This window comes from Bos indicus x Bos taurus, chromosome 18 (assembly GCF_003369695.1).
Source record: "Bos indicus x Bos taurus breed Angus x Brahman F1 hybrid chromosome 18, Bos_hybrid_MaternalHap_v2.0, whole genome shotgun sequence".
NCBI lineage: Eukaryota > Metazoa > Chordata > Mammalia > Artiodactyla > Bovidae > Bos > Bos indicus x Bos taurus.
Window position 1 is genome coordinate 16712685 of NC_040093.1, and position 10942 is coordinate 16723626.

General features: G+C 53.5%; 1 protein-coding gene across 1 annotated transcript; it reads right to left on the reverse strand.

Annotated features, from left to right (window-relative positions):
* Positions 1-2648: 2648 nt before the first annotated feature.
* On the reverse strand, positions 2649-9773 carry TIMM50 (translocase of inner mitochondrial membrane 50). The gene is made up of 11 exons (XM_027515839.1): positions 9640-9773; positions 8542-8698; positions 7987-8018; positions 7760-7781; positions 6078-6136; positions 5866-5985; positions 5386-5490; positions 5180-5278; positions 4368-4524; positions 3921-4027; positions 2649-2860 (listed from the first exon to the last, which is right to left on the reverse strand). The coding sequence occupies exons 1-11, from the start codon at positions 9745-9747 to the stop codon at positions 2759-2761; spliced, it is 1068 nt and encodes a 355-aa protein (XP_027371640.1). The 5' UTR covers positions 9748-9773; the 3' UTR covers positions 2649-2758.
* Positions 9774-10942: the final 1169 nt, after the last annotated feature.

A 10942-nucleotide genomic window follows, 5' to 3' on the forward strand; every position in this document is an offset into this window, starting at 1 on the left:
TCTGATACAGCTCAAAAATTTTAAAGATAGTAAAAACCGCCAGCCTTTATTGAGGGTTTGTGCCAGGCATGTTTCCTGTGAATTCTCTCAGGTCTACATGTGTACTTTAAGGGCTTTCCAAACATCTTCTTGGCTATTTAGGACTCTCCCTTATGTGCCCACCTTAGAGCCCACAGAAGGCCATGCTGAGGTGACATCTGAGCAAAGACCTAAAGGAGTGAGCCCTATGGATCTCAAAAAAAGTTCAGGAAAAGGAAATAGCAAGTGCAAAGGCCCTGGGATGACCACGCCTGGCACCAATCTCTCCATGGTTTGCCTCATTTCATTCTGTTCTCTGCTCAAATACATCCTTCCAGGCCTTCCCTGACTGTTCCATTCAATCTAAAACAGTACTTCAGTCCCCAAACCACTCTATCTCCTTATCATACTTTTCTTTATGCATTTATTTTACCCCAAGCAATCAGACCATTTTCTCCTACATGAAAACATCACCTTGAGAGCAGAGCTTTTTCTCTAGTTTGTTCACTGATGCACCCTCGTGCCTAAAATGAGGCCTGGTAGTTGGTACTTATATTTGCTGAGAGAAGTCCTATTATTAACCTCTTATGAATGAGCAAGCTGAGACTTTGCCCAGGGTCACGTGACTTGTGAGTGGTGTGCACCCTGGGAATTATGCCTTAATGTTGGCCCAGTCCCGCCAACTGAAGGATGCCCTGATACAGCCCGAGCATTTAATATAAACACCCAAGGCCATGTCACATAAGCAGTGTCTGAGAGACCACCTGGCACAAGTCAAATGCCCTCTCCTCCCCTCCAGCTTTGAGCAGCTGTGACCTGACTACACCATCCCCAAACCAGCACAGCGGTAGGGAAAATGCCTGGGGGAACCCACTGGACTGAAGCACTGCTGAATGCTAGCCCTAATTCCCAGGAGCTACAGGCCAATGAACCGAGGTACTTCCTCCTTTCATGCCCCGTGGGTGGACAGATCCAAGTCTTAGTTCAGAAGGTTCCGTGTGTCACCTCCTATGGTAGGTGAACATTCACTTGCAATGGCTCCCTCCGTCCACAATCCACTCTCCCCAGGATCACGAGCCCCAAATATGTTGCATTGTTAGGAGTTTCCGACTCTCAAAGCTATGTGCAAAAACACAGGCCCTCCCTCAGTCTTGCAGATGCCCTCAAGCTAGGGTGTCCTGGATTTTGGGAAACTCTCTCTTGGATTACAAATGGTATATCTCATGGCAACACTTCCAGGTGGGGATGGGGAACTGCAATTTTTAATTCTTTATAGACATCTGTGAGCTTTAAAAAAATCTACCAGAGTTCAGAAGTTCAATCTGGCCTGCACAGTTTCAAATACATTTTAATTATTTTAACAAATGCCAGGGAGGGAAGAGCTTTCTAAAAGTATTCAACCAGTATTAGCACTGAACACTGGCTGGAACAGGAGGCTAGGACAGCCAGCAGGTTGGTGGGGGAGCCCTGCCAAGATGGGACAGGACAGTTCAGCCTGTGAAGAACCAATATGGCCTGGCAACAATGAGCGCCATTGAACATACATACAGCCTAAGCGTGAGCTGTCCCACTTACTCCTCACGACCACTCCAAGACAGGTGTTATCATCACCCCCATGTTAGAGCTGAGGAAAGGGAGGCAGAAAGGTGCTTCCGAGGTCCCCGCAGCTGCCATCTTGAGTGTCTGTGGAGGGTCTGAGTCCACCCTCAAGCCTAGCCTGTGAGGAGGGTACTAGTATTTCACAGATGTGGCAACTGAGGCACGGAGCACAGAAGGTAACTCGCTCATTTGCTTGTGACCACACAAGTCACGGAGTGGTAGGGCTTGGATCTGAACTTGGATTTGGGTATTATTTAAGAGTCTGGAGGGACTTCCCTGACTGTCCAGTGGTTGAGACTCTGTGCCTCCAAAAACAAAGGGTGGAATTCACACTCTTAAATGATACCCAAATGTGCTGTCCAATGCAGGAGCCAGGAGCCGCCGGTGGCTATTTAAAATTAATTAAAAAGAAACAAAATTAAGAATCTCATCCTTCAGTTACCCTCGCCGCATCTCAAGTTCGTCATGGCCCCACGGCCACTGGCAGCTGCACTGGCCAGTACACGGGGTGAACGTGGTGGGAAGTTCCGCTGCAGAGGTCTGCTACAGTCTGCAGAGTTAGTAGCCAACATTTTAAAACTGAGAGATTTAACATAAACATCCCTGTTCCTGCCTTCCACTGAAAAATCAGATCAAGCAACTCCAGGCCCACCTTAGGGCCCCGGCCGGCAGAGCCACGCAGCCTTGACATGAGGCATCTCTGGTCCACGGTGTCCCACAAGCCCACACTTGATACATTTACGTAGCAGCCTGGTGGTTCCCTGTCTTCCAATCCCACAGCGCCATCCTCTCTTCTTTTTCCGAAGGGAATCTGGGGCCAAAGAGGGAGAGACACTTGCGCAGACCACACGCAGGCACACAGGAAAACGCGGGCAGGGCAGGGTCCTGCCCAGGGTTTCAGATTCCCAGGCCAGGGTCAAAGACCAACCCACTCTGTGTTCGGCAGCTGATCAGCCACTGTGGGACGGGGTCCCCCAGTGTCCCGCACTGCACCCTGACGCGCCCATCTGGAGACCCTCTGGACACTGGAGTGTGCCGTCTGGGATTAACTTTATTGGACACGTGGTTGCCCAAGCCATGGTCTGGGAGTGCTGGGCCTCGGGCCTGGAACCCAGGCACTGAGTTTGCGGAGGCCCAGAGGTCAGGGCTGTTTAGAGCGAGGCCACAAGCGGCTGGTGAGAGAGCTGAAGAAGAGGTTCTGCTTGCTGGATTTGGAGAGCTCGGCCAGGCGCTGCTGTTCCTCCTGGAGTTGGGGGCAGACAGAGAGCAGAGTCAGCCTGAGGGCCACCTCCTTCCTTAAACCTCTGCCCAGCCCAAGACTCCTTTACCCACAATCTCAGAACACCAGCCCAGACACAGGATGAGACCAGACTGCAAAGACTGTGGGCAGACATTGTAAAAAGCCAGCTGTGAGCCACAGAAGCCCAGACTCAAATCCCAGGTACTCTCATGACCCCTGTCCCCTGAACTCTGGGGACCTAGCCCAGGCCCTCCCCAGATGACATCATCTTGCTCCCTGAGCCCCTGGTGCATAGTCCTGAGCCCTAAGACCCCTGTCTGGATGCTGAGGGATGCCAGGCCCAAATCTCCAGGGATCCTTCCTTTGTGCCCTCAGGAGCACCAGCCAGGAACACAACCCCAAACCTGGTCAACCTGAGCCTAGACGCCTGGGAATCTCTTTCTCAATCTATATTCTTAGCCCCATCTACAAATGATGAGGATCACACCAAGGTCATCAGAACTTGCCCAAACCTCGGGCCAAGTGTCCAAGGATCCCTCTTCCCAGACCTGATCCAAACCCCCACCCCACAAAATACCAGGGCCCCCAGAACATCAAGGTCTCTGAAAAAAGAGACAGAAGTGTTAGCTGCTCAGTCGTATCCAACTCTGTTACCCTGTGGACTGGAGCCCGCCAGGCTTCTCTGTCCATGGAATTCTCCAGGCAAGAATAATGGAGGGGGTTGCCATTCCCTCCTCCAGGGGGATCTTCCTGACCCAGAGATCAAACTGGGTCTCCTGCATTGCAGGCAGATTCTTTACCATCTGAGCCACCAGGGAAACCCTCAAGGTCTCTGGACCTATCTCAAATGCCTGGCGTTTCCTGCCTCCTGTCCTCAGAGCAGCCTGTAGGATCTATTCACTCCTCATTACAAGGGCCTTCTGGGATGGGTGGTGTGGAAGAGCAGGCCCTTGAAATGAGGTCACACAGCCAGAGTGGAGACAGGTTCCTTAGAGCTGCTCCATCAAGAGCCTGGGGATCTGATGGGACATCCCCCACCCACACTGGGGATCTGAGCACCCACCTGCTCTAGCCGGCTTTGCCGCTGTTTGAAAGCCTCCAGTGGGTCTTCCTCCAGGGCATAGTGCTCCAGCACGGTTCGGACATCCTCCACACCATTCAAAGCAATGGCTGTGAACACAGCAGGTGGGAGTCAGCCAGGCTGAAGGCCAGGAGGAGGTGGGGCCCACAAGGGTAAAGGTCAGACTTGGGGGGGTGGTTGGAGTTACATGCACCCTTCTCAGTTGCCTAAAAGGGCTCCCCCTGAACATTCCTGGGCATCCTCTAACCACTCCAGAAGAGCATCCCCAACATTCTAGGAAGTTTCTAAAGACTGCAAGATGCTTATGGATCTCCTGCATCTTAAATCCCGTTTTCCATAAAAAAACAAGCCAGGATCAAGCATCAGTCATTCCTCTTGGGGGTCAAGGGCTTCAGGGTCAGAGGCCAGGAGGTCAGGGGTCAGCCTCACTCTTGAGGAAGGCAGACAGGTCCAATAAGACCCGGTCATCGGAGTTGCCATCCCAAGGCCGCAGGGCAACGCCGTTGTAGGGCTGTAGGCGGAAGGCTTCCTTCTTGCAGTCCACAACTACTACTCGGGCTGGGTCCCGATTCAGACACGAAATGTCCTGAAAGTGGGTGAAAGGTCAGGTCAAGGCCTGTGCTCCTTCTCTTCCAGGCAGGAAACCAAAGAAGGGGAGAGAGGCAGACAGACGGACCACACACACACTTGGTATCACACACTGAGAGCACCACGAAAGAGCCTCTTGAAGACCAGGCTGGGATGATGACCCTCAACCTTCCAGGGAGCGGGGAGCAAGTCACACAGACTCCTGGACCTGAGCCCCGGCACACAGACAGGTTGATTCGGAGGTTCCCTGGGGAGGGAGGCGGGCACTTGTGCATTTAACCACAGGCCTCTGGTGTTTGTGACAGGCTGCAAGTTTGTGAACCTCTCACAGGTAGAGGTGCAAACTGGTCAATAGCAACAAACATGGAGTCACACAAAGACAGGCACCAAGACAGAGCCTTCAAAAGCCTCCATGACAACCCATGTCCCTCTGAACCTTGAAAAACTCCATAGACCCTCAGACCCACCAAGACAGTCAGAAACCCAATAGACATCAAGACGCATGGGTATTTGGACAACAACCCATAAAGAGACCCAATTCACAGCCCCACAGACCCCTGGACCCCTATCACCGGTCACAGCAACAGATCCCAAGGCAAACAAGTGCCAGCCCTGCCCCAAACCCCAGAGGCCACCACAGCCCCACGTGGCACCTTAACATGGTGCCCATCCATGTATCTCGTGGCATCCCGGAACAGGCGGTAGGAGATGAAGCCGTGGGGGTCCACGCTGTCGATGAGTGGAAAGGCAGTCTGGGGGTGGGGCGTGGGGGAGAACAAGGTCAGGCTGAGCCCTGGCCCTGCAGCTCTCCCTCACGTCTTATCACGTCAACCACCCCAGCCCAGCCCCGGGCCCTCACCATGCCAGTCTCCGACGTAAAGATGACGATTTCATACAAAGGGGCGAGCTGCTGGAATAAGGTCTCGATGCCTGGACGCTTCTTAAACCTCCAGCCAGTGGCTAGCTGGAAATGCAGTGAGAACAGTGACGCACTGAGACTAGAGTATTCTCTCCTGTCTCTGTGGCTCGTGAAGGGATTCACAGGTACAGGGCTGCAACTGAGGGTCTAAGAGTCTGCAGGATCGGGTCCCACAATAACAGCTGACTCCCCTCCAGCACTGACTGTGTGCCAGGGCACAGATGCAATAACCTACGGCTGGGAAGCAGCACAGGTGAGGAACGCAAGGCAAGGAGGGGTGACCCCTCTTCCCCAAGACCACAGAGCAGAATGGGGGCTGAACCCCAGCCTGGCTCCAGCATCTGTGCTCTCGACCATGTCACAAGCCAGCCACCCGGGCCTATGCGGTGTCCCCAACCCGCTGCTTTCCCCAAGACACACCGACCACTCAGGGTGCAAGAGGACGCCAGTGAGCTCCAAGACCAGTGTGTATGGGGGTTGGTAGTACGGCTCCCGCAGAGGGTCTGGCAGAAGGCAGGGGCTGGTGGGCTCGATGATCATCTGTGGAAAAAGAGACCAGGTCTGGGCACTCAGACAACAGGGACGGGAGGCTGGTGGGGGTGGGTGGGCTGCGGCCCAGGGCTCCTGCTCACCTGTCTGTAATCTTTGAAATATTTGTATGTCCGGCGCAACTGCTGTACCAGAATTGGATCTAGGAGAACACCAGGGCAAAAAGGGATTCCAGGATAAGCTGCTGCTCAACCCCCTGGACAAACTAGGGGTTTATTTATCTACCAGATACAAAGAGGCCTAAAACACCCACCTGGTTTGAAATAGCTCATTTCCAAGAACCAAGGCAAAAGGGAATGACATAACCTACTGCCAGGTAGGAACAAATGTTTTTATTCACCTGTCAAGTTTTAATCTGAGTACTTATATCTGCACATCACCCCAGGTATAAAACAGAATGCTGTATCTGCCCACCTAAATCCCACATATGTATAAATGAATCTGCTAACATTATGGCAGTATATTTTGTCAACTCTGAATCTCTAGGTCTCCAGGTGTGCCCACTTTAAGCAAGTATGTGGAATCTAGGTAAGCCATGATAAATATACACACACCTCTGTATGGGCTTCCCAGGTGGCACTAGTGGTAAAGAACCCACCTCTGATGCAGGAGACATAAGAGACTCACCAGCATTATTGCCTGGAGGATCCCAGGACAGAGGAGCCTGGCAGGCTATAGTCCATGGGGTCGCAGAGTTGGACATGACTGAAGCAACTTAGCACACCATCTATATACTTTAAACTAGTTGGTTCTCAACTAAAAAGCAATTTTGTTCCTTGCTTCCCAGGAAGCTTCACAATGTCTGGAGACATTTTTGGTTGTCACAATACTGGCATCTAGTGGACAGACACCCAAGACACTGCTAAGCATCCTACAATGCACAGGACACCCCCTACGACAAAGAACTATATGACCCAAGCTATCAACATGGCTGAGGTTAGCAAATCCTGGTTTAAAGGAATACACCAAGTCCAGTTTAAACAGAATCTTACATGATTCCCTATTTCAACACAGTATTTTTAGTGTAGTTAAACTACTATCTCTAGACCTGTCTTTTTGAAACTGAAACACCACTTAAGCTGTGAACACACACACTTTAAACCTACAGGTTTGCCTGTTCACCTTAAATCAGTATGTTGACTTGTTTAAAATAGTATGACTCTACATCTGCCCAGTTAACACATACTTAGCTACCTGCCGAGTTTAAAACCCCAACATGATAACATGCCGGCTTGCAAACATCCCCAGCACAAACAAGTGGCTTTCTGGACCTACCCGTTTTATATTTCTCTTGGGAAGGACCAGGTGTGATAGAATTGGCAGCTCCCCTCTACTATCCAATTTGTCAGAAACTCCCTAAAAGCTGGCTAATCAGAAGGCGGGAAGGGAGGAAGGAAGCATTGTTTTGGAAACGAGGAGCTGGATGGGGTGCGGCCTGGTGGGATAGAGAGGCTGTCATAAAGAAGGGGGTGAGGGGCTGCAGATGCTCAGATCTAAGGCACAGGAAGCCATGTGTCTGGCAGAGAAAGCCCAGTTCTCCCCCAGGCAATGCCACCTACCCAGGATTCCCCTCCCCCACTGTCCCTGACCATCTGCTCCTGGGCTGAGGGGCCAGGGAAGGGGACTGGAGTTCTGTATGCTCCTCTTCCCCCAAGCCATACAGCTGCTGACTCCCCCACCTCCCAGTGGAAGTGGGGGGGCACCAAATGGGGAGGGCACAATAGAGAGGATCAGGGGACCCCAGAGTTTACGACTGTATACTCACCATTGTCGAATTCATCGGGAATCTGGGAGGTAGAGAGAAAAAAGAAGGGTTTGGGACGGCAGAGGCAAAACCCAGACAAGGAATCTCTGGGGCCCTGGGAGGAGCAGGCAAAGGTCCCTGGGAGGGAGGGTTCACTCCAGAACAGAAAGGAGCCTGAACAGACCAGACGGGAGGAGACCCACAGGATGCGACCCCTGGTAAGGCCTCTGGGTCTCTCTCCCACTCACCTTGGCACCATTTTCATCCACAGCGTTGTTTCCTGCAAGGGAGATAGTGATGAATGAGAAACTTGAGGCCTGGTCTCCTGGGACTTATGGGAGGAAGAGGGAAGAGAGCCTTGCCTCCTGGGTCTGAGGGAAGGGGGCTAGACATATGGTCTCCTGAGAGAGAGGAAGGGGCTGGTAGCCAGAATACCTGGGCCTCTGAGACAAGGAGGGCTGGGGCAGGGTCTCCTGGGTCTCTGAGGAATAAAGGGACTAGAGGGACGACTGGAATTTTGGGTGCTGAGGGAAGAGGTAGCTTAGGGGGCTAGTCTAGACCTCTCCTTCCCCCCTTTAAACTGACTCCCTATAGCTTAGTACAGGAACCAACTAGAAGAAATAGAACCTTGAGCAGAGGAGGAGTAGGGGGATTTCCCTCATTTCCAAGTTCCAGTTGGCTGCCCTGAGGGAGGAGCCAGGGAAAGAAGATGGGTGAAGTCCTTAGGGGAAAGAGGGGGCAGTCCCCCCAGCAGAATAGAAGGCCAACAGAACATAACTGGGGGACAGGAATATGTTCCTCACCGAAGATATAGATGACGCTCACGGTCCCACCAGCCCCGAGCAGCCCAGCGAGCCAGAGTGCAACTTTTTTGGCATAGCTGGGACCCTCCGAGCTTCTCTGCTGCTGTGGTCCCTGGGTCTGGGCCTTAGTGCCTGCTCGGCTCCCAATCTCTGCAGCCTGCAATTGAGAGGGGGTAGGTTGGCCAAGAGAGGAAACAAGGTCGGGGTGGTTCCAGCACCCTGGTCTAAGAAAAATCAAGGTTGAGAGCCAGGAAGAGGACACCCATATGGCCTCCAGGTGTTGTGGCCCTGCAGGGGCAGGTAGGAGACTGGGTCTCTCAGAAAGGTCAAGAACTTAACAGTCTGGCGCTAGGATCCCAGGGGTTCAAGAGATGACAAGCCCGGTGCCCAGGATCCTACAGGCCCGGGGCGGGGGTGGGGAAGCAGGGCAGGGAGATACGATCAGGGACCCTGACTGAACACTGACGAAGATTCCTGGAGCAAGCCACTGAAGGCCACGCAAAGAGGATAGGACGGGGAGTCTGGACGTCCTCCCGACGTCTGGAGCTCACAGTAGCGGTGTATCGAGGGGGACGGATGGGAGGGGCAATCGCTTGCTGAGACTTGGGGAGCAGGGCACAGAAGTAATGCACCCGGAGGTCAGAAGGACAGGGTCTCTTGTCAAGATGGAGGCAGGTCGAATCAGAAGCCCGAGCAACACCACCACCACCATGGCGGGGAAAATACCCGGGAGGCCAGGCTGGGACTCCAGTGTCCCGGGCCCCTCCCCCTCAAGTATTACCTGAACAGTCACAGAGACAGGAGAGCAGGTGACCCCTCCTTCCCCCGCGCCCACGTGGGGTCGAGAAGGTGGGGTCCAGAAGAGGTGGGATCCAGAGGAGGTAAGGAAGGTTCAGAGAACACACTTGAGTCCCCAAGCATCTATCCCGGGGAAGCAAGCGCTGCTAACCCCGGGAAACGGGGGAGAGACTCAAAACGCGGGTGGCGTTCCATTCAGCACCCTGAGGTGCTGCGTTCCAGAAGCCCCGGGCGGCCCCGGTCCGCCTGGAACCACAGGAAGGAGCCCCAGCACCCCGGAGCCAACCCCATCCGGCTCACCTGGTCCGGGGCCCGAGGGGGCGGCGTCGCTAGCCTCGCACACAGCCCCCGCGCGCCTTGCCGGAGCCCGCTCCGCAATCGCAGGAACACCGCTGCCGAGGCCGCCATCTTGCGCTGACGCCACGCGGCCCCGCCTCCTCACTCTCTCCCCCCCGCCCCGGGCCGGGGCCGCGGCCAATGGTAATGCAGGGGCGGGGCGGGTGGACGGGAGCCCGAGAGAGACAAAGGGCCGCGGGTGCACTGCCGCGGGCGCTCCAGCTAGGGCTGGGAGTCTCCCGCCGCCGCGTCCTGCTCAGGAACGCCCACGCCACAGGACGGGGCGGGACACCCACTCTCCGAGGTCAAGCGGAGGCCACAAGGAAGGGAACCAATTGCTGCTGGATTTGTCCTAAAAACTAAAAGCCAGCTTCACACACCTTCCTCACGAGCGGCCGAGAGCCCTCATCCGCCTTCCCTCCCCTTCTCCCAGCCCTTTCTTGCGTGAGTTTCTTTAACCGGGTCTGGAAAGTCAGCCAGTTTCATGGAGGCTCAGCCAAACGAACCGCTGCGGGCTCAGGGTATTGAGAGGAAATCCGTGAATTAGAGGCTACGGGAGCCATGATTAATCTTCCACATGTAAATCACCACAGCATTTAGGGATAAATACTAAGATAATAAGGACTTCCCAGGTGGCTCAGTGGTAAAGAATCCGCCTGACAAACAGGAGACGCAGGTTCCATCCCTGGGTGGGGAAGATCCCCTGGAGAAGGAAATGACAACCCACTCCAGTATTCTTGCCTGGAAAATCCCATGGTCAGAGGAACCTGGGCTACAGTCCATGGGGTCATTGGTCACAAGAGTCAGACAGGACTGAGCGACTAAACAACAGCAACAACTAAGGTAGTAAACATACGAAGTTAGGCGAAAGACACAGAATTTTAGGGTTGTGTTACTTCTGGAGGGGAATGGACTGGTCCTTCTTATCTGGTACACAGATGGCTCCTAAATTGGGTGGTGGAGACATGGGTGCTCCTGACGTATCTTTTAAAACATTTGAACTATTTTAATACAAGTTATATTACATTTGTAAGAAGACGTGAACATCAAATGAGAAAAGTGAAGATGGTTAAGGTACTAAGCCCCATTCTCTACACTGCTCCCCAGCCCCACACCCAAGCCCTTAGATGAGCTACAGCGATTCTGAGGTTACTGCTAGGTGGACTCGAGGGAAAGGACCATCAGATGCTGGAGCCTGCAACCACAGGTCCTATTTAGGTTTGTGGCAGGTTTGTTGTTCCACCACTTAGTCGTGTTCCAACTCTTT

Bases quoted from the DNA above. Each gene is read 5' to 3' on its own strand.
- TIMM50 (XM_027515839.1), bottom strand. From the start codon at position 9,747: ATGGCGGCCTCGGCAGCGGTGTTCCTGCGATTGCGGAGCGGGCTCCGG. The intron at 8,019-8,541 runs GTGAGGAACATA...TCTCCCTTGCAG, and splicing joins GAGCGTCATCTATATCTTCG to GAAACAACGCTGTGGATGAA. The intron at 2,861-3,920 runs GTGGGTGCTCAG...CCCCAACTCCAG, and splicing joins GGCAAAGCCGGCTAGAGCAG to GAGGAACAGCAGCGCCTGGC.